General features: G+C 42.9%; 1 protein-coding gene across 2 annotated transcripts in view; it reads left to right on the top strand.

The window, feature by feature from the left end:
• Positions 1-26574, top strand: part of LOC136772810 (axin-like) — a 42913-nt gene extending 16339 nt beyond the window's left edge. Inside the window, exons 2-8 of one of the 2 annotated variants that reach the window (XM_066725961.1) lie at positions 19926-20081; positions 20171-20978; positions 21278-21442; positions 21830-22509; positions 22591-22904; positions 22993-23285; positions 23373-26574. In XM_066725961.1, the coding sequence (XP_066582058.1) occupies positions 20015-20081; positions 20171-20978; positions 21278-21442; positions 21830-22509; positions 22591-22904; positions 22993-23285; positions 23373-23499 (2454 nt within the window). In that variant the 5' untranslated portion in view covers positions 19926-20014 and the 3' untranslated portion in view covers positions 23500-26574. The remainder of the gene's footprint in view (positions 1-19925; positions 20082-20170; positions 20979-21277; positions 21443-21829; positions 22510-22590; positions 22905-22992; positions 23286-23372) is intronic. The other variant, XM_066725962.1, reaches the window with a different exon arrangement.

Here is a 26574-nt window from a genome sequence, read left to right on the forward strand (position 1 = left end):
CTCGCAATGCCAGCGCCAGCGGAAACCATCAAAGAGTCCTTTGAAGTTTCAGTTGGTGTGCTTGGCTCGATTCCTCCTGCGCGCTACTCTCTCGCTCCGTCGTGCGAGCACGCACGCTCTCTCTCTCTCTCTTCCACGCGCTACCTCTCTCCTTCTCATTTCCCCCCCCCCCCCCCTCTCCTTCCACCATATCCACGAGTCGCCCCGAGGCCGCCGACGTGGCCTGCTATGCCCAACCCAGACTCGCCTGCCTCTCGCCGCTCTCTTCTCTCCTTTCTTTCTTTTCTTCGATCCTCTACACTTTCTCTCTCTCTCTCTCTCTCTCTCTCTCTCTCTCTCTCTCATCCCATCGCACGTAGCCTTTTCCTTCTTACTCCGACACGACCATAAACTCTCTTCTCTTTTATTTTAACCCCCCCCCCCCCCTCTCTCTCTACCTAGCTTCTTTTAGCCCTCTTCAACTTGCTTCTTTTACTCGGTCCCATTCAACCCCCCCCCCCCCCCCTCTGTTGCGCTCCCCGGCCGTTAGAGCCGTGGAAAAAAGAGCAGAACGGAGGAGAGAAACTGGTCAACTTTCCTCGCAGCGACAACTCCGGCCAAGCGCTCGCGACAGAAATCTTTTAACGACACCGCCCAAAGTGATCCTCCAGCGGCGATTACGATCGACTGGCGAGCAGCGTTACGGTAGCGGCCATTAATGCTCTCCTTAAAAATCTCTCATTCTCCTTTAATGCCCCGAAAGATTAAACCGCCGGTTCTATCGCTCCTCGCCTCTGCTAACGGCGCACTTCTATCTTATCCCCAAATTTATCTCAATCCTAGATTCGAAACTATGCTGCTCGTAGAGGCCGAGAGAGAGAGAGAGAGAGAGAGAGAGAGGCCAGGCCTCCATTAAAACTCCACTCTGGTCTTTCTTCTGAATTTATTTTATCGCGCCGGAGCGGATTAAAAGTCTGCTAAATATTTCTTCTGCTTTATATTACACCATGAAGAGTTTGCTTATTATAATATTATTGCTCGATCGTTCCCTCTCTCTCTCTCTCACTCTGCGGGCCCCTCACTGGAAGACCGGATCGCTTCATTCGACGCTCCGAGCTACGTCTTCCGCGGGAAGAAGAGAAAAAATTATTTATCGCAATCTCGTTGTTTCTTCATCTTTGCGTTCCGTTTCGTCAGGGTTTCCTGCGGCGCTTCTCTCGTCCGAGCAGCGGCATAGCGGTGTCGGTATAATAAACACCAGCGCTCACCGGCGCTCGCAGTCGAGTCGCCTATAATTTCTCGCGGAAAATTATATGTTAATGCGCCCCTAATGGCGTCGTTCGTTAACGGGATAGTCGGAATGACTGGCGAGGGATCAACCGCGAGCTGGCCCACGGCTGCTCTCCTCTCCGATCTCTCTCCACCGGAGTCACTCGCGTCGTCGAGTCTCTGTGTATACGCTGTGTACTCCGACTTTCCTGTACCACCCCCCCCCCCTCCCCCTCCCCCCTCTCCTAATTTCATCCTATCGCAGAAAGCCATCGTCTCTTCGAGCCAGCTTGACTCCAAGTGTATCGGAACGGAAAAGCAAAAGGGATATTTTGACTCGCGTGGAAAATACGGAGTGTGATGGAGGAGTGGGGGTAAAGAGCGAATAAGCGTGGAGAAAAATTAGGAGAGAGGGGGGTATCGAACCGTGCGGTGTGTTGGTGCATTTGTGCGAATCTACACGGAAAGGGCAGACGCCTGCGTGTGTGGGATCGCGTGCGGCGGCAAGATCAAACGAAGATTCCTTCCCCCCTTTCGCTACCCCTCCCCTCTCTCGCGTCCCGATCCCCTTCACCCAGCTACCAAGCATCTGTCTCTCCGTTAGTCTTCCCCCTCCCTTCCTCATTTAAATCTACCATCTTCTTCCTTCTCTCCACTTTTGCCAACAGCTTCTTTCCACGTCGCACACGTGCAAACACACGTACGTGTGTGTGTATTCTCTCTCTCTCTCTCTCTCTCACACATTTTTCTTTCCACGAAACCTCTCCGATCCTTACCGTTTTTCTTCCATTTATCTATTTTTCACGTTTTCTTCTTCTTGCCAAAACTTTACCTCCTGCCCCTTTTTTTATTACAACTCTCTTTGTCTCTCCCCATCCACGCGTTTCTTTTTACACCCATTCGTCTTAGATATTTTTATATTTTCACTGTTCCTACTGTTTTCTTTCTTATTTCGCGTCTGTTTGCTATACTTTCACTCTTTCGCCTCTCTCTCTCTCTCTCTCTCTCTCTCTCTCTTTAGGTTTCTTGCTTTGCATCTTAGCAACGAGTATTAAAGACTTATTTTCTGCGGTTCTTTTGTAACTCTGCGACGACTCAATGCGAGCTGCTTTACTCTTGTTATTATATACCCTCTTCATCTCTCTTTCTCTCTCTCTCTCTCTCTCTGTTTAGAACTGTCTCCTCCATGTCCATTATCGTCAATAGTTTAATTTTCGTTAATTGATTAAGTCGTGAAGCCGACGACGAAAGACTTTCGGCCTGGATTAAACGCCCGGCGGCCTTTTTGAACAACACGTGACCATTCTTCAGGCTCCGATGCTTTCTCTCTCTTTCTACTTTCGTAATTGCCATCAAAAGCTTATGAGATCATTTGCAGAGACGCGCCCAACTATTTCTCTATGTATACTAGTCCCGTCCTACTATAACATTATAATTCTGTCTACGTTACTATTTTTCCCTTCAAAATTCACCTTGGATTTTCCTTAAAGCAACACTCAATAATTTTTATTATAAATGTCAGAAAATTTCTCTCGATATGAAGAAACCTTTCGCAATTATAATTCATGGGATTCGTGTAATTTTCGAAATAAACGATCGATCCAGCACTGTTTTAGAAACGTTTGTCAGGATTCGTCTAGGGAGCCTGATGACGTACGAAAGCGAGTAAAAACTTGGCTGATCTGGTATTCTCTGGTCTGGACAGTTTTAATCCGATTTGCTATTCGTCGAAATTCGATCGAAGCCTCCAGCCAAACCGCGTCGTCCTATCAAGAGGAACAAGTAGAAGAAGAAGAAGATGGAATAGAATTTAGCTTCTGGATTTTCCATCATAGACGAACCTCCCGTTCATCCGCACATGCAGCTACCGTGATTCTCGTTGAATTTCAATCAAAGGATCTTCGATGAAATCCGTAAGAAAAATGCGTCCTTGTTAAATCGTTCGACGCTTCGGAGAAAAATCCTGCTGAAACAAATACAATGACTTTTCAATGGAGCATGTGATCTTGAGGAGAAACACGCACCTTGCTACAAAACCCGAGCGATTCGAGCAATCCGAGAATTTCTCAAGATTCAATTCACCGGAGGTTTCTTCAGGCTGGAGCCATTGATCCGTCCAAGCCTCCAAGTATGCAATCCGGTACATAGCTGCAAGCGTAATCGAGAGATCTCCCGGCAAAAATATAATTACATCATTGCGTTGCGCTTGAAAAAGTTGAGCGTCCAGTACGAGATTGTAGATAGCGAGACTTTATCGTGTTTTCATTCTGCTTGCCACTGTTCCAACTGTCCTCATCCCCCCTTCGACTCTCCTTCACAATTTACCATCCACAGACTCACGCTCGCTCGTGGAAATGCCACTTGCAACGATCCTCCAAGTTTTTCTACGGACAATCCACAGTGATACAGAAAAATCCACTCGGAGGCTCGAATATTCGCGAGACATCGCGCGTATTCCTCCAAACTTCCTTGCCACCTTTGCTTCTTCTCCGAGTACATTTTTAACAGCGAGAAGAGTGCATCCTCCTCCGGGATTCTCTTCTTCTTTTATTCGCCAATCAGCTTTTGTTCGCGCGCTCTCGACTATGGCCAGATCGAGTAATCCTAATTGGATCTAGTTATAGACATTTTTTTTTTTCATGTCAAAATCTGAGAATTCATCAAGCAACTAAATTTAAATATTCGCGAGAGATCGAGTGTACTTCTAAAGCCTTTGGCACTTTGAGTTCTCTCCAAGTAAATTGTTAACAGAGTGCTAAGAGTGTTGCCTCCTTGGGGGATTGCGCTCTTGTCGCGTTCGCCAATCAGCTTTTCTTTACACATCCTTGAGCTATGGTCAGATCGAGGAATAGAAATTTTTCATGCAAAAAGCTTAGAATCGAATCAATTTCTCTCTTAAATTGAAATATTCGCGAGAGATCGAGTGTATTTGTGGAATCTCTATCACTTTGAGTTCTCTCGAGGCAAATTTCGAAGAGCGAGAAGAGTGCCGTTTCCGTGCAGGATTCCATCCCTTGTTATAATCGTGAATCAGATTTTTTTAGGGACTCTGAGCTGGCCAGAGCGAGTAATCGTAGCCGGATCGAATTATAGAAAAATTGTCGAGTAAAAAGCTCGAGAATTGATCGGAGAAGTATATATATATATAGGGGAACGAGTAGGAGGGGGGGGGGGGGGGGGGTCTGGTTTGTTTTGATGACGGAGAGGTGAGAATCCTGCGGTGGTTGGCCAAGGTCCATCGACGCGCGCGTCTCGCCCCAGCGGACGTTCGTGTTTTCCCCCGGAGGTCGCTCGAGACAGCGCGATTTTATTGTACAAACCCCACCGAAAAACGCCGAGTTTCCGTTTAAAGGTCCTCCTAAGAATTCGCCCTTATACCTGGGACCCACCACTTTTTGTCCTTCGTCCTGCGATCTTGCCGCAAGAGAGATGGGGTCATTGGCTGTGTGGATGGAGGAGAGCAGCGAGCTGTGGTGGCGGAGAAAGAAGATATGTATGTATACATATATATATATATAGCAAAGAGATTTAAGAAAAATAAGAGAAGAAAAGAGGAGGAGAAGAATATAAAGCTAGCGCAAAAGCTGGCGAAAGGTTATCTTCCTCTTCGATAAATAATTCCTTATCCGTCCGGTATCTCTTTCGTTGCTTATCTCGCAAAATCGTGACTTCCTGTTATTTTCGTTAAAGGATAAACTTGGCAGCGAGAGCGCGAACGGCAAAAGGAGGAATAGCGCGCGATATGTTGCTTGCTGGAGGAACAGATGGAACGGTAAGAGTCGGCTCTGCGGGGATAATGCTGAAATGATGTTGCAAAAGAAAGAGTTAAGAGAGTTCTGTGCCAGGGGAGAGCAGAAATTTAGCTGAGATAAGAAAAGGGGGGGGGGGGGGATACAAAATGAGAATGAAAAGTGGAATAGGTGGAGAGACCAAAATTACCGATGAGTCGAACGATAAATGAGAATTTTTAGAGTGGAAAATGTGTTGAATTTTTGTTGTTGGATGAGAGGGGACGGATGAAAATTTTGAATTTTAGGGGCAAGAGTGAGAGAGACATATTCGAGGGTGGACGTGCGGGGGTAAGGGAGGGGGTTGGGAAGAAGCAAACAAGCAAGCTGTGAGCAAGAGAGAGAGAGAGAGAGAGAGAGAGAGAGAGAGCAAAAGTGGAGGGGAAGGGCACGAGAGGACTCGGTTGCAGCATTCTCTGTCTCTCTCTCTCTCTCTCTCTCCCCCCCCCCCCCCCCGAAGCTCTCCCTTCGCTTCAGGTTCAGTCAGTTGAGACTCGAGTCGAGTTTAGTCTTCGGTCTTCAGTCGCAGCGCGTACGTTGCGTAGGGACAACCCCGAGTCCTACACGCGTTATTTCTCAACTTCTCGAGTTTCCTTCCCCCGTGTATTCTTCCCAGTTCCTATTCCAATCTCGCGACTCGATCCCATTCTTCCTTATTATTTATTTATTCAAAAATCCACGCGAGCAACAATCCTTTATCTCTCGAAGCTTCCCGCCAAAAATCACCACGTGGCTGGCAGGAATCGCGAATATCGAAAGGATTATCACACGAGGGTCTCGCGTGAATCGTGCGTCGAGAGCGAAAAATGAATTAAAGTGCTGGGTGAGAAACAATCGAACAAGTGGGATTTCTCGTGAACGCAACGGATCGTAGCTCGATGGAATCGAGCGCTGGATCGTTTGGATTGGCTCCCGGTGAAATTTGGATTTTCCTCGGTGAGTTGGATGCCATCGACCATGTTAATTCCGGAAAAACTCTTGTCCCTGCAGACTGCTTTTAATGAGCGTTACCGCCACTATTCTCGGAGAAACGAAACTACGGGTCTATTTATACGCGGCGTTCATTCATGAAGCTGGGCGAGAACTCGCTAAAAATATGTCCGCGGACGCAATCTAGGAGAAGCTTTTATAGTCCTGGCTCTCCGCTAGAATTTCTATGGTCGGTTTGTAGCGAGTGCAAAGCTGGTGGTTGAACAGTGTGTGCGTGCGTGTGTCGCGACGAGATCCAGGAGAAGCGTTGTTATTGGTGAGAGAGAGAGAGAGAGAGAGAGAGAGAGAGAGAGAGAGAGCTACGTAGAGGGGCTAGGTGAATCCGTTGTTGTTAGATTTAAGCGAGTTTCGCTTTATATCGGAAGGGGGTTGTGCGTTGGACGGAGAGTTCGATGCCTGGGGTCGGAAAATTCTGGCTGCTACGTGGGAGTGCTGAGGTAGAGAGGGGAACAATGCGATGATCCGAGAACGATAGTTTCCGCTTGGCCGAACGCTCTCGGTGAGCTTCCATCGAAACACGCACCACGCTGTGCCAGCACGAGTATCTTTTCTCCGTTGTACTCTGCCGTGCCGTTCTCTCCTCTCCTCCTGCTCTGCTGCCTCCCTAACCAAACCTGACCCACTATAAAAACTCCCCCCCCCCCCCTCCTCCTACCCATTATATCCCGACGCCTCGGTCCATAAAACAATTACGCACACCGAGATTCCCTCTGTACGCCGTATATATACCACACGCACGCTCTCTAGCCGCTGCTTTATTTATTAAATCTCCAGCACAGAGAGGCGCGCGGGGTCCTTTAAAAGACTCTCCGAACAATCCTCTCGAACCTCCGAATCGGTGACTCTGTGAAGGCCGCCGCTGCACGAGAGAGGACCTCTATCGGTCGTAGCCAAAAATACCCAATAGCTTTGTTAGCTTCTCAAGGATGTGGTAAAGAAATTTGAGAATTTAACGAGCTTGGCAATTTACGACTTTCCGCCTGCTGCGAGAATTGGACCGGGGAAAAGCTCCGCGCTGCCCGAAACTCGGCGTTTCACGAGAATTCCAAAGTTTTCAAAGCCGATTGGATCTTTGGTGAAATTTCGCCGGGGCGAACAACAGGTGTCAGAGTGGAGGATCGTCTCTCTCTCTCTCTCTCTCTCTGTAGGAGCGCTAGATTGCTGTGTTTATATATATATGTAGGCACGGATAGACACGAGTGGAGGCTCGCGAGGAATTTCACTCTAGCTGTTTTTACTAATTTCGACGGGACGACGACGGCTTCGCAAAGTCGAGCCACCGACGAGGAACGCGCGTTGGAGTGTTTTGCTTGAATTCGAGCATTGGAATTTGATTGGATCCGTGCGTTGTTGGGGGAAGAGTTGGCGGCGCGTTTGTAAATGGTAGGGGAAGACGAAACAGGATGCGCGCTAAAGCAAATCACCGCCTTGGAGGCATATAAAAATTATTGGGAGGAGGAAACGCGCGCGCCTTGCCCGAGCAACAGTCTCAGTCACGTTGCTGCGTCAATGAATCGAGACGACGCGATGCCCCCTCGAGGTATTGCAGTAAATTAGACCAAGTCACTAATTACGCCTCAGCCGAATGGATCATTAATTGCGATACCTCCTTCTTTACCCTACTCCCCTCCCCCCACCCCCTCATTCTACCCCCTTTCACACCAACAGCCCTCTAAATTCTATAGACTTCCATTACAATTTTTCCATTAGAACAACGAACCCCTCTCGAAAAACAATAACCCATTATGACTACTGATTCAACGGTGCGATCTCATTACAGTAATGAAAATTCTACGCTCTTCCAACTGCTATTGGAATCTCTAGAGTGCAGTGTTAAAGAGTGTGTGTGTGTGTGTGTCTGTGTCTGTATCTGTATAACAATACTAAAGAAAGAAGGATGGAAAATCATAATTTACCATCGGGATAAAATTATGCATTTAAAAATTCTAGCTCGCTGATTGCACGTGTAATTTTCATAAGATCATTCAAATTTTCACGATTCGCCTCTGCAATTAAATTATCCCAATGTTCCGATATTCCTTCTCGGTGGATCGAACGCGAGGTAAATTAATCGTCAGCTTATGTAGCTTGCGGTGGAAACGCGACGGTTCGGCAGGCAGGCAGGATCGGTTGATCTTTGAAGTTTAGTTTTGGAAAGCGTGGGTGGATGATGATGAAGAGGAGGAGAAGAAAGTAGCGGGATAGATTTAATAAAGAAGGCGGAGTGAAGCAGGGTGTTGGTACGAGTGGCTTCGTCCCTGTGCTTCGTTGACCTACCCCCCGCCCCCCCCCCCTCCTCCGTCCGCCCTTCACCGGTTCTCTTCCCCTCCCATCAGAAAACTGGTAGGAGCGGTCCTTTAGAAGTTTCTTTGAAAGATTCGCAGCTCGCTCGGCATAATACCACTACGTAAGTCATCTGGCGATAACGGTGTGACACGCCTTTGACTGTTTCCGCTCTTTCACCGGTCTCCTCTATCGTCGGTGCTTTAAAAGACCAAGCACACAATCTTCTCTCTGCTCGCTACTCCTCTCTCTATCTTACATATATTTTTACTTCCGCCCCTCTCTCTCTATACTTTCCATTATCATTCCCTTGCTACGCGATGATTCTAATAGCGCATTTACTATGTTTTTTCTCTCGGTTGGAAGCCGATGGACGCTGCGATTCATAACATGTTTAACTCGACCTTTAAATTCGTTACTCGACTCTGGCACGATTAAAAGGCCAAGTAAACAATCTTTTTTCTTTCCTATACTCTACTGTGTGTCTTGTTTATATTTGTATATTGTATCAAAATTCTCGTAGTCTTTCACTGTTATTGTTTTATACTACGACGATTTTATTAGTGCATCTAGAAATTTTCTCAAAGTTGGATATCGATAGACGCCGGAATATATAAAATCTTTAAATGGACCATTAAATTCGTTACTCGGCTCTCCGACACGAGTGAGTGGGGATTTAAGCGGTAAGCTTTTTGCTTTAAATGGCAAACTGCCTGGAAATCCGTCGCCGTCCCGGAATTCCTGCTTTACAAATGGATTAGTGAAGCGACTCGGCTGCCATTCTTTGGCGGCTCTTCAAAAGAGCCAAGCGTGTTTTTGTTTGCGACCGATGACAGTCGAAAGACTGATAAGACTATTTAAATATCCATCATTAATTTTGCCCTTTAATCTCTGCCTTTTGAAACCTCCTCTCTCTCTCTCTCTCTCTCTCTCTCTCCCAGCCCTTTCTCTCTATTCCAACATCTCGCGAAATTCCTTATCTCAGCGCGTTGATGCGTTAAACTTGAAATCGAGCGATACACAAGAGTGGTTCGTCATCGGTGACTCCTCCGCGACCTTGCATCAGACTTGGGTCGAGTCGTTCGCTTTCCACGACTTTGTCGCACTTATTGTTGTTGTTGTTGTTTAACCAGAGCACGAGTCGTTTGATGAAAATTTTGATTAAAGTGAGAGCGGAGCTATTAGAGGGAACGTTGTTATCTCGGTGAAATACCAAGTAGAAAGAAGTAACAGTAAAGCCATGGGGGGAAAACGAGTTGAGCGGGCTCTCATAAAAGTGGTGAATGCTTTTAGACATAACTTGCAACATGGTATCGCATTGACTAACAAATGAGAATAAACAACGAGAAGCCCCACCTCTCTCCTCTCTCTCTCTCTCTCTCTCTCTCTTTCTTTGTGCCTCCACCTATACTACGTCTCTCACACCCCCCCCCCTCCCACCCTACCGTTCGTTCAAAGCTCAAAAGACTCGGTTGAGTTCGGGATCCAACTGCGGACGCTCGCCAATGGCGAGTATCGAATTTAATGGACTATTTAAATAACACCGTTATCACTGGACGAACGGAAATCTGCATGGTGTAAACACTCCTTAAAAGCACCGAGCCGACACACGACCACTCGCTCCTCGTATTTACCATCCGAAAATTTCTTTAAATAAATATCACACGCCACGTATTCCCATTGGAAACACTCGTTTCTTCCTGGATCATATCCGTCCAATGAGCGACGATCCTTGAAAAACAATTAATTTCCTCCAAAAACAGTCGATTATTAACGCGGTTTAAACGACGGGAATGTGGACGACGACGAGGGGGGCCTCCGTGTGCATTCTCCTCGCGCGTATGTGTGCGCACGTGTTTGCGCAAATTTCGAGAAGGGACAAAAAGCGAAAGAGAGAGTTGTTGGGACCAGCGCGAAGAAATAAATGAAAAAGATGAGGAAGGATGGGGATTGAAAGGGTTAGCTGAATGGAAGCCGTGTGTGTATGCTTTCCTCGTTTGAGGAACCCGCCGTTACTCAGGGCCGTATCAACTTTTTACTCCCCTCTCCTTCCATTTATATATATATATATATAATAGTTTTATTGTAATTTATCGTCAAACTCGAGAGGCAGCCTTCCCTCTCGGAATTTCCCCGTAAACGATTCCATCGAGTTTGGCTGGTAAGCGGATTTTGAGGGGGAAGGGGGGATTATTGGAAATAGTACCGTGGCAACTAGAAAGCAAACGGGACAAATAACGAGTGGGAACAAAAGAGAGATAGGTCCGTGAAGTGCTTGGACATGAAAAGTGCGGCCAAGCGAACGGATAAAAGAAAACGCATAATCGCTCTCCCTTGTACACTACTATACCTTACTGTCCTCGTCTTCCCTACCACCCCCCCCCCCCCCCCCCCCCCCTCCTTCGCCACCAACATCGTCCATTCTGCCCTTAAGAGACTTACAAAATCAAAGAGCTAAAGTTCTTACCCCTTCTTACACCGACACCACTTACCGTTCGTTCGACGAACAGTCTTACTTCGGGGCGGTTGTCCTTGGACGCTGTTTTTACCTCGATAAGTCGATGCAAATTTCTCTTGACAATAAAGGAAACCATGAAAGGCGATGGACTGCGAGAGATTAATTTATAAATTTTGTATACGATTTATAGTTTGCGTTTGGAAATCGTCATTTGTTTATTTCGCTGTACATATAAGCACCTGAATACAGGCTAAGTACTTAAGACACACTAGAGTTGGAATAAACATTCATTGTTGCCTTTGTGATTATATAAAAGTATAAGTTTAAAGCTGTAAAGATATTTATATTCTCTTGTCCAGCTCGAGATGTCTCGAGTGTTTCAACAGTGACCATTTTGTAAACAAGAATTTTTACCTGGATAAAAATTCATGTAAATGCTCACAATGATAAACGAAATCATGAAAATCGATGGATTGCAAGAAAGGAATTTCCAGATTCGGTATAATGAAAATGTTACGTTCGGGAATCTTCGAGTTTGTTTGGCCCGCTATATAGGTCTACACTCGTATGTAGCAACCATTTCGTGAACACGATACGAGTGTGTAGAAACTTCCTGAAGAAGTGATCGATACGCTCAAGTGCGAAGCGAAAGACGGGAAGAGGAGGTGTGGCGGTTCAATCCGAAATGATGAAGTGGAACTTAGCACAGTGCTATATAATTACACGCTGTTGCACTCTGTCGTCTTTATCTTGCGTTGTCCTGCCTAAAAAGAACAGACCAAGCTGTAGAGAGGGGGGAGGGGGGGGGGGGGGGAGGCGAGACAGCTTTGACCGATCGTGCGGCAAACTGCGACGCTCGGATCTCTGACATCTGAAAATCCGAAGAAAAAAATCGCTTCGATTCGGAGATAGCCAAACGCCTGCCAGCTACAACGAAACTCGTCAATCTCCATTAAAAAATTCATCCATTCTCGAAATGATCCCATTATCAAACCCAGAACCCCGCTCGTCGATTGATTAAAAATAATTCTGCGAGATTCCTTTATCATTCAATATTAAAACAAATTGATTCTTGGGGATAATTTTTGAAAAATTTCAACCCATGAATCTGATTGGATGAAACTATATTTACAGCGATGCTATTCAACCATTAGATATACTGCTATCGCTCGTTCAACATTCGATTCGAGCATCGTTGTCCGTTCTCCTGGAATCATTTTGGAGTAGATTGGGAAATGTTTTACGTTTCCGAGTTAAAGGTCCCTGTGGACATTGCGGGATTTAAGAGTTAAGGTTGTTGTAAGATGAGGAAGGAAAAGAGGGTAGGTGGGGTGGGGTGGGGGGGGGGGGGGGAGGGAGGGAGAAGGTTAGTCGGTGAAGTACAAAGAGGTAAAAGGGAGAGGGACAAAGGAAAACACGTAATAACACGTCCTGGTCGCTATCATCTTGATCGTCTGGCGTGGTTTGCTCGGAAGGTGTCGATGTCCATTCGTTGAAGGGAAAAGGAAAATCCTCGAGTCTTGTTACTGCTCTTACCTGAGATTCTTGTGGACCTTTCTTAGAACGCTTGTCCTTCCGCGAGCTACGGGTCTGTAGGTCGGCTCGTTTCATGCTTTTCATTTTTCATCCTCCGCACTCTCTTTCTCTCTTCCCGTTACAGCCTCCATCCTCTCTTGGGTATACGTCGTAATTTACCAGTGAAAAATCCTTGCATAAATTCCTCGGCGGACGTCTTAAAAATACACCCTCCCTTCCGACCATCCAATGCTCCAATTGAGATTAACGTTCTCTTGAAAAATCCCATATAACTTTACGGACGTTTCCTCTTTGGAGTGACGTAAGCAACGAATTCCTCGTTTACACAGTTACGTCGTTTCGTATCGGATTGTCGAAGTACACGTTGATCCGTGTACAGAGGCTTCTTCGAGGTCGAAGAAGGAAGATTTTATTTTCTTACGTTTGCTGCTGGAGAGTCGATCAAGATTCTTGAAGATTTTGAGGTGTTTTTGGTAGATGAGTATTTCATAGACACCCGTTAGAGGCTTTCGGCTTTTCGGTACCACTGGGCCTCCATACGGCGTCTTAGATACCCCTTAATCGTATTTTCGTCCATCCATCATCGTGGCCCAGCGCTCAAGGAGCGTAAGCTCAGGCCCCTTCTTCTTCTTCTTCTTCCTCCGCTGTATTCATAAAACCTTGTCCACCGTGTATAGGGTGTCTCCCGCGTGCCTCGGGCACAAATTGTCCTAGAGCTACGCAATTCCATCCGTAAAACATTCTAACCCAACGACTACTACGTTTCTCCCAAATTTACATCTCGAAATACTCGACATCCACTTACAAAATCACCCATGCAACGAATTTACAATCCGTACGATAATTACATTTTCCTACTTGTAACAAAACCTTCTATTCCAACACTAATACTATGAAAAACTCGATAAAACCAACGTTTCATTCAACGTTTCTCGATTCATAGTCTCGAGGTCAATCCGAGTAGTTTCTAATAAGCGTTATTATTCAATTACAAAAAACTAACGAGTTATTTTTAGATTTTTATTAAAGAATAATTATAGAGAGTACAGTGCATGATAATGCGAGGAATGTGGGTCGAAGGTTGCGACAGAAAAATGAGTACAGTTTGGTCGCAAGAGTAAGAAATGGTGAAAATGTTGGGAAGGTACTTGGCGGAACACCCGGTAGATCGGGTGCCGAGGGAAGGGCCCCGACTCTCGAACAGCGTGGCTCGGCCGAGCGAGGCGTTCCGAAAACCTGTAATTACGGACCCGGCGTACATCAAGCGGTGCCGCCAGCCGCCGAGGCCTACGTCTTCCGTCTCTCTTTTTATCCGCTTCTGCCCTCCCCCCTCCCCCTACCTCTCTTCGCCCTCCTACACTCGTCTCACCTAACCTCACCTCACCTCGACTCGACGGTGCCTATCGCGCCGAGACTCCCTCCAGTTTACCTGCCCCTCCCCTCCTCTCCTCCTCCTCCTCTCGCTCCATCACAGATTCTCCTCCTTCGTCCTTCTCGCTCTCTCCAACCGTCTGCTCCTTCTCTCTCTTCAACGTCATCTTCGCTCGCTCCCGCGTCTCCCCCCCCCCTCCTCCTCCTCCTCTCCCTTCCTACACGTCCCCCCCCCCCCCCCCCCCACCAACCATCTACTCTCTTTTTCTCCTCGCCACGGACTCAACGTCCAGAGAGAGATCCGTTTCCTTTCCTGCTCAACTCAACTCACCGCAGCGAATTCAACAGATTTTCCATTCTCCATAGGGTGCACTTGGCGGCGCTATTCACTGCATTTTTCGAAATTCAACACCGTAGCTATATTAATATACGATATATATAATAGTGATGGAGGGGGGAGGGTTGGATAGCTGCGTGGAAAATCTTGGAAACAACTGGGAAGATTGATCGGATGGCTTCTTATTATTATGCTAATTGGCCTAATGGCGCCGTTAAGCGAGAAACTCCGACGTCGATACAGCGACGATATCGATTTACTATATGGAGCTGGTCTCCTTAAAGGAAATCAGTAAAGCGTCGGCGTCTTTAAAGAGTTTTGTTATGAGAGTTTATAGCCTTGAGCTGTGAAATTTGGAATTGGATATGGTAAATAGGTCAGGGGGAGAGAGAGAGAGAGAAGGTACGGATAAATTTCGAGAGGTCTTACAATCTAATTTCACGGCGGAAACTGTACGAGGGAGCGTTGAGGAAGGCGGCTGATTCGCGTTATGGCCTCCCGGATCCGGTCGCGAAAGGAGAGAGAAGAGAATAAGGGGGAGGGACGTAAGATTTGAGCGTCCGGCGACCATGGTCAGCAGCAGTACGCATAAAAAGGCTCCTGGCTAGGCCCAGTTACCGAATACCTGAGACGATAAAAAGTGGTCGGGGAGCTCCGATAGGAGCATTACCGGACGCCCTTTAAGATTCCGCAAAGTCCGAAACACCGAGAGGAGCCCGAGAGCTTGGCTCATCCGGACCAAAACCGCCCGTCCTCCCTTTCCCTGCTCCGAAAGAACGCCAAGAAGCGGCTTGTTATTCCAAATAACGTTAATCGGCCGGACGATAACCGTGCGGCACTATGAAAGACTCCGCTAAAAGAAACTCCTCGCCACATGTATGGACGGCAATATTCGAGGAATTCCCCGCTTAGACGCTCACTTTCTAACCGAGGGATGCCAAATGACACTTAAACCTTCCTCCTACTCCTCCCATCGTCATCCCTATCTTCTCTATACAACCGATACTATACCTCTTTCCACTATAAATTATCTTATCAAAACCTTAAGTATTTCTCGTGCCGCCCAAACGACGCATTCCCTAAAAACACCACTTTTCTTTTTAATATCTAACTCGAGGTTATCTCTCTTCGATCATGACTAGTGAAAGTTTCCAGCTTTCGTTCCGATCTGCTCCCTTCCGCATTATTTTTCCTGAAAATACACTTTTCTTTCTGAGAACCATGCGGTGGTTTCTCTCTCGATTGTCCGTGTGTGTGTGTTTTTTTTTTGTCAAAGGTGGTGGTTTCTTAGGTTAAGTTGGATAATTTGTTGCGGGATATTGGAGAGGATGTAGCTCGCAGTGGGGAGGAAGAATTAAAAATTCATGGCGCCTCGCGGAAGCGAAATGGGAACGTCTTCATCTGTCGGTACTTGAGTTTCTTGCATCGAGCAGAGGAGGAGGAGGAGGCAAAAGCGAAGCAAGAGCGCATCGTCCTCAGGCACGTCGGACTCTGCCATCTCTCTCCATCTCTCGCATGCTACGGGAGAAGTCGCGAAAACAATCTATGGTCTATGACCGCGCGCGAGGACTCACCGAGAGAGCCCAGGCCTCGAAGCGCGAGCTGCCAGGCGGCATTCTTACATGGGGCTACTAGTTTTTCAGGCCACTGCCCTCTCTCTCTCCTCTTCTCTTCGTATTCTCTCTTTCCCTTCATCCTTCCTTCTCTTCTTTTTTCCCCCTCCTCCTCCCCCCTCACCTTCAGCCTCACAACTACTCCTTCTGTTCATTTCTGCGTTTTTCGAACGCATCTCGATGCAGCCTCAAACAAATTATCCGAGCGAGTTACGCGCTCTACTTTTTCCATCTACCCTCTAATTCTGTTTAACACATCTCTCTACTTATTATATCCAGTTAATGCATCCTGTCCGCTTCCGTCTTCCGTCCCTTCAGATCGTTCCTCCAAGTCAGCGTCTCGTATGGCAAACTGTAAACTCGATACTTTTCAAAACTCTCTTTATGGACTACCACTGCATTTATCACCACGGTGGAACAAGGTTAAACCTATTGAATATAACTCTAAGATCCATTTAATTCTGGTCTGAAGGAACGATAAAGATAAGACTGGATATGACAGACGCCGCGAACTAGTCTATCGCACCACAAGGCATAATACAGCTTGTACATAACCTATAAATGGACATCGAATGAGACAAGTGGCGTGTAGATCTTCGTTTCCTTGGGGAAATGAAAAATGGAAGAGAAAGTAAAAGTTGGCTGGAGCCTCTCTCGAGGACTGAGTCGGTAAAGAAAAAATCCCGATTATCAAACGGGGACTCGAAGGGTTGTTGTTGGGGGGGGGGGGGGGGATTATATATAGTATTTTGCGCGCGCGATGGGAAGGATCAGATCGTTGAGGGAGAAGCTCTCTGGTTTGGCATTCATACGAACGATGGCGGTAAGAACACTGTGGGGAGATACTCGAATGCTGGTCTTATCGACCGTGGTGCGTCCATAGCATTCTTCGGCTTCCTTCAGAAGCATGGATCCGTGCATTTTAATATCATCCAGTTAGAAATGCTAGGACGCTTCTTCACAGCCGGTTGGAGAGAATGCTTCAACGCCCAACGAGTTTTGCTTATGTCGAGATTGCGATATGTGCCGCGTATTACGACGTTCTCCTTACGCTTCTTGGCGCATCCTTTCATGCTCCGGCAAATCTCAATATCGACGGAAAGCCTTACGTTCTTACGTACCTCCATACCCACACCCTCACCTAACCCTACAAGAATCAGTGGTCGATGGAATGGATTGACACTGGTTGCTTCCCATCAACCGAACCGCGACTGAAAATTCCAGCTTATCGGTCGACGATAATCGATTCTGCTCCATAGTTATTCGACCATCTCAATTTTCACGCTGAATTGATCTCGTGGAACTTTATTGCATTTTATATATCTGCAATCTTAGTTGCACACGATGCTCTACCAAATCTGGGATCTCCTGTAAATTGCTTGTATCTTGCTTTGAAATAAATCAATGACTCTTTGAATCGTACTTGTCATGTCTGGTATAATTTAATTTACGAATGTTTATTGTTCAGTTAGCACGGCAAATAGTAAGGGGACATTACCTTTTTAAGATTAGAATTTAATGAAGCTTATCTCCGAGCATAAAGACTACTTGACTGCCAAGCGCACCTACCCTAATATTTTTCTACGCCAAGAGTTTTTCACATCCGACATTTAATTATTTCTTACAGTGACGTTGGTCGAATAATTACACTGACGGACATCATTAAAGGAATATAAAATAGGGGAGTTTATCCAGGCGTTTAAGCTGCATATTAAAGTTATTATTTTCACGCTTACCATACCGGGAACTTCGCAGTTGACATCTTTGTATATTGACTAAGACCTTGTGATTCTTCCTAAATTATTACTGTTATTAAACAAAATTAGATATGTTCTTTTGATTGCACCGTATGCACTTTTCATTAAAATCGTGTGCCCCGTATAACTTACGGTTCTTGTGTGAATGCTACAGAAGGGGTAGAATAACAAAATAGGCCTATCTATATGATCGAATAAAATTATTCGAAGCACTTAAATCAATGACAGGCACGTTAGAAAATTTATTGGTAGCAAAATAATGTACGTACAACAATTTCTCTCCAAATGGTTTGTAGAATTTAGTAAAAGAGCTTCGTGGAGCTTAGGGTTATCCAAAACAGGACCGCTCATTCAGCTGCTTACTGAGCAATCGCATCTGATTGGTTATAAGTTAGAATCGCACCAATCAAATGCGACTGCTCAATGAGCGCTCACTGAGCGATTGCGGTTGTTTCTGGATTTACCTATAGAACACTGCGGCCACTGCGCCAGGGAAATCCGAAATTCGTATTCAACTATTTCTTTTAAGAAATTTATGGTTCTACATTCGTTATTGTAATAATACCTCAAGTTGAAAATCATAAGTTTTAGTGTTATCCATTAAAAGAAGTAAAAAAGTTCTATTTATCTAAATTCTTAATCTTAATTTAAACAATGTGTGGTGATAAAGAGTTTTGTTCATTCCAATTACAGATAAAAACAATGAATATTTCCCATTTAAGAAGTGTAATATACTTTTTTGATAAAAGAAAGTGTAGGTTAAAGGTTTTAAGAAAGAATCGTATTTTCATGCAAGTTGATTGCAAATTAATTGTATTTGGTGATTGACAGCTATATAGAGTTGTCAGGTAAATACAAAATAATATATTAACATTACTTGTTAATTTTTATTATCAAATAACTGAAGGTTCTGAATGCGTAGCTCAGTTTACTGTTTATAAAGTGATGTGGCTAAAGGATAAATTCTGTATTTTAATTATGACTGAAGGTAACTGGTTTCTCAGTTTCAATAGCATATAATCAAATAATATTGTGTATTGTGCTTGGTATAGCCTGCGCACCCTTTGGCCTGTTAAGATTTATAAACCATCCCTACTCCACCCTTCTATAAGCGTCAGTCCTGGCCAGGACGCAGCCTTAGCTCAGTTCATTCTGGGACGTGCTATCGATGGTATCGTCAGTTGTATCTATCCTGTGGGTATAGAAATTTAAGTGCTTGTGGTAAATTTATACAGGGCTCATAAGGTCATCAAGTCTATAATAGATCTATTCAAACTTTAAATAGACTCTACATTGAGCTGCTGAAAGTAGCCGTCAAAATGGTATGTACATTTCTCTTCATCTCCCAACTCAGGTAAGAGTGCGGTGGGGTGAGATAATTCAATATGACAGCTTTTCATTTCATATTTTACCTTGCCATGAGCTCTTGGATCAAATTACCTTAGTTCTATAAATTATTTTACAATTGTTTAGCATTATTGTTTTAAATGATAATTATTTTTAGATGTTAATTTCTTTTGATAAAAATTAGATTAGTTTTATTACAATCTTTAATATATTTGTTATTTTAAAAAAGTTGTAGACAATAATTTTACTACCAATACTGTTCCAATTACAAAATATTTGATTTTAGGTGAATATATTTTTATGTTGATAGTCATTGTCCAATATATTTGTGATACTGAATATATATTTTATGTTTTGAACTTAAAATAGCTTCTAAGTTTATTGTCTTCATGCAGAAATATATTTTGTTAAAACAATATTATGAAAAGTACATGGCCACTTATTTGAATTTTCAGTAAAATTTTTAAAAGAGCAATTTCATGCTATATGAAAACATATTTCTATAGATCATCATAACAAAGGGCCCTTTTTGGGAGGGTTTTTTTGAGCCTTTCTTTTTTAAAGCTACCTTACTACTACTTTCATAAAGCTATTAAGATATTTCCAGCCTGTCAAATTTATACTTCAATCAATAGCAAATTTGCTTTCCTATATGTGAAGATGTTTTTGGGATTGACTACAGCACACAATGGTATACATAATAATTTTTGTCGATCAATACTACACAAAGACTTTTGTGCGCAGTGTGGTAGGGATATACAGAAAGAAATCTATCGATGCGCAGGCTACCAGATTCTGCTATATGCTTTTTCAGACGAACCCCACCCTTAGTCCATTCTGTAGAATAGAAAAAACTCTCTTAAGAGCGTAATTGGGATATGACTCACCACAGAGCTCGATCGATCCAGCAACCTGGGCTGAAGTCTTTGTTCGAAAGCTTTGACTCCAGGCTCTTTTTGCTATGCAAGAGAGAGAGAGAGAGAGATAATTTCTCTAATCAATAAATTTCTGAATATTAAAGATTTACAATCATACTTATAAACTATATTAATAATTGATTTTATTTCTCAATGACTACAGATGACAATAATGTACCATAGTTTTTTTTGCTATAGTATACTATTTTTTTATTTAAATTTGTCATATGACTTTACCAAATAAATTATTTATTATAAGTTATGGTTATTCTGATTTCAGGTTTGGACTAACCATGTCCACTAAGAGGCGCCGTGGACCAAAATTTAATATAGATAACAAAGTAGTGAGCGGTAACCAAGATAGATAGGATGAGTGGATATCGGCAGAACGAAGCAAGATGCTTCAATGAAAACTCTCCAAGACCACCAGTACCTGGTAAGGGAGATTCTATTATTTTTTATAAGTATATACAAAAATTTCTGTATTTTTTACTTATTGATTTATTTACATTTGATTTATTTCAGGAGAGGAAACAGGTGGTCATGTCAGCAGGTTCCGTCCACAGAGTCCAGCTCTGACACCCAGACGTTCTTCTCTTGCTGCATCAAACACTACTTGTGCTGGCGATGTATCAGCTCCTTTGGGATTTGAGCCAGAAGGTTGCTGTGGATCTACTACCATGGAGAGTGACAATTCACCAGCATGTCTACGCTGGGCTAGGAACCTGCATTCGTTGTTGCAGGATCCAGAGGGACTGCAATTGTTTACAAAATACCTGGATCAGGAAGGAATATCGCACGCAAATCCTCTTAACTTTTGGTTTGCCTGCGAAGGTCTCAGGGAACATAAAGATCCTCAAAGCATACCCCATTTGGCAAAGCTTATCTACAGAAAGTTCATTGTTAAATATCAGTTAGCTATACCAGAAGATGTTCGTAAAGAAGCCAATCGTAGAATTAAGGAGGGCAGAGCGGATAGGAAGGTGTTTGATGCTGCACAGCTGGAAGTGGAACGTCTTATCAATGAGACCACATATCCAAACTTTCTTCGTTCTGATATGTATCTACAGTATGTTCAATCCTGTCAGAATCCAGAGTTGGGTGGCTGTCCAAGTTCAAAATCATGCAGAGAAATTTCTATTTCCTGCGGGCCTAGCTTACTGCCTACTGTACATGAAGATAGCGAATTTGTTAGTTCTGGTCATAGTGCACATTCGGCCAATGAAACACCTGCAGAATCGAGGAGCGAGCTAAGACTGACCAAAGATGTTCTTATAGCCACACAAAACACCAGAGCGTTAGACCTTCGCCCAAAACCAGAAGCTTATGCTGGGTAATTATTAATATTTTCTTACCTCTTATTATCTTATTCATATTTCTATGCCTTAGTATGTCGAAACCCGTTTTACAGCGAATGCTTAATCATTCTTTAGAGCTTAATGCATTAATTGAGTGTGCTATTTTTTATTACGAATTTTCTATATTTCGCAAACGTAGTTAATTATTTATGCGATAAATAGCACTGTTTACTTTTCACACGAAAATTCCTCTTCTACCATTTTTGTTTGTCTTGATTTTAATTTTCTTTTCGTTCTTTTTCTGTTTGTTTGGTGTTTTGCGTGACGTTTGTAGCGTTTACTTACAACATGGAGCTAGTCCGTATCATGTGCTTGCGCCCAGATTGCACGCACAATATTCCTCCTACAATCCAGTATCCAGACAGGATTCAGAACTTCAAAGCTTAAGCAGCGACGCGAGAACTGAATCGGATAATATATCACTCACCGATTCGTCAGTGTAAGTATTTTTGTGAATGGCTCTATAGGACATAACATTTTTGAGCACATAAATATATTCTCCTTTCATACATAGGCTTATACGTTTGCTGCTCGCGCTATAATTATAATTGGCAGAAAAATTCATTTCTTTTTGTTACATTCTCATAGAATTTACTTCTCTCGTCGGCTAGTTATTTTTTATACTTAAATTATTTGAAAGCAAGCATACAGTTTTAACGCAATTGCACTTTTACCGAGTACTCGCGATTAAATAGTTTTGGGTTCATCAGGAGGCGTAAGTATTTGCTTTATAAACGCAATAAAAATCTTAGTGAAATTTTTCGAAGTACATCAAATAGTGTCAAATGGTATCAATGGAACTCATTTGTTATTTTTTCTTGTGCAGCGACGGGATATCCGTAAGTCGACAGAGGAGCAAGAGGCAATATATGAAGCACTGTAGAGCGATCAAGGAGTCCGCTAGTCTAAACCGTGATCCAATGTCTCATCACAGTGTGATTCCTCGAACGCAGCGCATGCCACGCGACCTTACGCAGCCACTGCAGCCGGAGAAATTCGCTCAAGTGTTGATCGAAAAACTGGAAAACGTCAAGAGGGAGCGAGAGACGCAGGAGAAGCTCGATAGGCATTTGCAGATAAGTGACGTAAGCAGTATTGACGCACCTCTGGAATGTCTCAGTGGGCCACCGAACGCTTTAGCAGATGCATTGAGGGAAAAACTTCTCGTCGAGGAGGACAGCGACCAAGCGATTCTAGACCAGCACGTTTCAAGAGTTTGGTCCGATCTGACACCTTCCAGATCGCCTGGATTATCCAGTCCAAGGCCACACTCACCAGACAGAAGGCTTCTCGCCCATAATTATCCGAGGACCTACAAGCAACGAAAGGAGAAGGACGTTTTCTCTACGTTCTCGGCTGACAGTGGAAACATTCACGATTTCCCCGAGGGCAGCGATCTTATTGGAGCTGGCTCCATGAGTTCGTTAGGTTCTCACTTGCCTAAATCGAAATCCGTACCATCCGATTATGCCGATTCCCTCCACAAGCAAGATCTTTATCTGCAAGGTATGCACACTATTGCAACTTTTCTTCTATCATTTAAGACCCAGTGTAGTAGCTTTATTATACAAGATTGTTCTCCAACAGGCCACGATCAACGTTTCCGTCGATCAGATATGACACGAAGATCAGCAGCAACGAAGAAATCAATGACAGAATTGACTGATAGCGGAGTGAGCGTTGTGAGCGATGTACCTCCTTTGAATATGAGCAAGGACAGTCGGCTTTTGTCTTGGCTGAAGGAAAGTGACAAGAAGGCAGACTCGAAGCACAGTCGTCATGGGAAAAAATATAGTTCGCGAAGTGGTTCTCTGGAAAGAACCAGTAGGGAAACCTGGGGAGTTCCAGCACAACCGTTTGTGGCCGACCCTGGCATGCCTCCGTTGCCTCAACCGCATACGGTTAGAAGAAATTTATTAACAGCTTAATAATTGCATGTACACGAATTAACGACTTGATTGTACTAAAAATAATTATTTTTGTTCATAGGCCACGCAGTTGGAAGAGGCTAGGAGAAGATTGATGGAAGAGGAACGAACGAAGGGTAGCAAACAACGATATCCGAACGTATCTAAGCAAACGTACGAGCCTATGATGCAAAGTCAATCGTGTGCCCAATCTAATCAATCCACCTTAAGAAAGAGTAAACAGGACGCTGGGAGTTTCACCACTGTTGTGTTCAGCTTTTGCGACGAGCAATTTCCTTACAGGACTAAAATCCCTGGTCACAACATCACCTTGAAGCAATTTAAGGAATACCTCCCTAAAAAAGGCAGCTATCGGTAGGTTGATAACACCAGTTTAGTCTAAATGACTTTTGCTAGTTTGTATTTCGTTAGTTCATTGTAAAAAGTATTTTTTTATTGTAGGTATTTCTTCAAAACTGAGTGCGAAGACTTGGATATGAGAGTGATTCAAGAAGAGATAACGGACGATGCAGAAGTTCTACCACTGTGGGAAGGAAAAGTAATGGCGCAAGTAAAAGCGCTAGAATAGCAGACTGAGAAAACGGATTCGAATTTATAAACGAATTACTAATGCTCTGATATTGAACATCGATTATTGTAAAGTTTACGTTCAAAGGCTGAAACGTTTCACGAAGCCATTTGGGCATTACCTCATCGAATGTTTGGGTTCTGTTGTCTTCAACAGTTCTTTTTGGATAGCTTTATAGTTCAAGCGTCCTCCTACTTAAAGTTGGTCTTCCCTTTTAAAAGGAGAAAATTCTTTCACGTTTTTCATGTATTTTTCAATTATAAACGTTTTTACGTATCTTCAAATCCTTATTTAAAGCTCTACATGTTATAAAAATGTATAACAGAGACAATCCTGTTTTATTGTGTTCAATGAGTTTCACAGTTGCTTCCCAAGGAAAAATCAAGCATGAATCGTCATTTGTAAATAATCGTAATAACATTTTTCACAAGATCTTTTTAAGATAAAGACTCGGCTGATCGGAGTTTGATTTTTTCTAAACTGCGACAAAGCTGATAAATAATTGTACATTAAGAGAGATCGTGTTTCATGAAACTTGTTAAATACGGAAAGCTAGACGGGGCCGGTTTGATTTTATCCAAGCCGCGGAAACGTTTGTCATGTAAATTACGAACATTTTTCATCTTGAAGACTTCCCATAGTTTTCCAATCGACTGTACAAAAGTCCGCATAGTTGAACGCCTTAACAAGGTCTACGTAGACCCTAGATTTACATAGATGAAATATTACAAATTACTTTTAAGAACTTCTATTACGTGTATTATAATACATGATTATATAATGCGCGTAATATAATATTTATATAAATAAATGAATAAATATATATTCATATGAATATACAAAGTGTATCGAGGACCCAGGTTAAAAATTTAAGGCGCCCAGAAGGTCATTTCCAATAATTTTTTTTTTTTAGTAGACATTAAGTTCTGTGTCTTCGTTAAAATTCTACCGAAATTAAATTATTAGAAAGAGAAAATATTTTGTTATGATAGGAACATATTAAAGACTACCAGAAATCTGGCATTTTTCTTAAAGGGGAACTTTTTGATAGATATCACGACACCTATACAAATCACAGGTGACGTTTAAATTTGAGCTTTTAATTTTTTTTTTTTTTTGACGCTGTTGCAGGGCGGAAGAAAATTTCGTATAAAACGGAAAATTGTCGAAGCACCTTAGGCGACCGACGTTTGAGACCTAAGGTTATACTGAGGTTTTATCAGTTAAAACCCTTCACCTTTCTCCAACCCGGTTATAAAGCAGAGCTCGTGACATCGGGGAGAGGGACACTTCCTACGCGCGCAAACACATACACACACACTACACTACACCACACTGTTGACTATATTTTTTGCTTGATTGTTAAAGGCAGATGTTCGAATTGTCTGCCTCGGACAGACAAGCACGCTTCGTAGCGAAGAATAATAGAGCCTCGCACTCTGTCAAAAATCCTCAGCTGATCTCAGACCTCATCGAACGCGACAATTATTCTCGCGATGAAGTCTTCTTCCGTCTCGATTGGTACTCCGTACACCGGAGACTTTGCATAAGCTTTAAAAAACGCCAAAAGGTATAAGTCTGATAAACGCGGAGGACAGGATTTCGATGAGCATTTTAATATAAACTAATTGTTAAGAAAAATCTTTTTTACTGATCCTACAAATCGGAAACCTATTCTAAAAATGCAGCGTTTTTCGGAGATCGACTTAAAAATTTATGAGTTCTTATGGTTCGCCGCGATATGTTCTTTTAATGTAAATAGTTCAATTTTTTTTAAATACCAAATAGAGTTTTTTAAAAAATTTCATTTTTTTCTTGAAAAAAAAAATGATTAAATAAAAAATTGAGCTATTGCCTTAAAAGTGTAAAATTGGCAAATTTATATCTGTAAATACTCGTAGCTTTCGAATTGTTTCCCCGTTGACATACGTGTAGCCAGAATCTATTTTGTAAATAATTTTTCACAAGCCCATAATATAATACATTATATAATCTAGGTGGTTTTTGTTTTCGGCTAAAAATCGGAAATTCTTAGGGTTTTCAAAAATCTTTGAACTCCGAATTTCCAAAAATCAGAGATGATGATGAGAACTTCAGCATTTTCGAATATTTATGAAAAATCAACTAACGAGTACGGTAAAGCGAATGCTGGATCCGTATTTTTTATTTATCATTGTTTTTAAGTAAACTGCGGTAGAATTTTAACAAAAGCCTAGGGATACTAATTTTTTATTAATAGAAGTTGCTAAAAATGACCTCCTCAACAATTCCTTAAATTTTTGACACGACTCTCTGATGCACACTGTATATACACGTTAAGAAAGATATTGCGAGAGAAAGTCAAATTCGTTTTGACGTTTGTAAGATAGACTCGTTCGTACATACGTGATTATGTACTAAAATATAGCGGCTGGCTACCTGAGCAAGGCGTTTTACAAGAAGAAAAAATTTGAAGAAAGATCATTAGCGCTTAGACTGTAATCTTTCATCAGGTGCGGAAAATTGTGCCTTTTTAGTGCTGTAAGATCGAGATAAGCCTAAGAAATTCTCTTAAATTAACGATCGAGAGGGTCCAGTCTCGAGTGATCACGTAATAGTCGATTTTTTTGTTTGTCAAGTTATTTTTTGTTATTTTATCATTCCATAAAAAGAAGAAATAGCTAATGCGTCGAAGATTTTTTAGTTATGTAAAAAGAATTTTTAGCCCTTATTGCGGAAGCCAGGAATTATATCGTGGACAACTTTACTATTTACATTGCATGGCAATGTAAGCTTATTGTATTTTAGACTTATTCTCGACTGAGCCTTATTGATATTTGGTTGCAATCCAGTCGTTGGCTTTTTAGATAATGTTTTCAATTTATTAAATTAATTTAACTGTCGATGCTCCAAGAAAACTCTTTACAAGATTTTGTTCGAGGCAACGCACTGAGACTAAATATTTTTTATTGTACGTAATTAATTATCATTAATTAATACCACGAATGATAAAGTGTTCCTGTACCTAATTAATAATAATAATTATTATTATTGTATATCAAAAGTATTGAAAATAATAATGCGATTTTCACTGGA

This window comes from Prorops nasuta, unplaced genomic scaffold (genome assembly GCF_024137725.1).
Source record: "Prorops nasuta isolate Cenicafe-Biocafe unplaced genomic scaffold, Cenicafe_Pnas_1.2 PNAS00004, whole genome shotgun sequence".
Taxonomy (NCBI): Eukaryota; Metazoa; Arthropoda; class Insecta; order Hymenoptera; family Bethylidae; genus Prorops; species Prorops nasuta.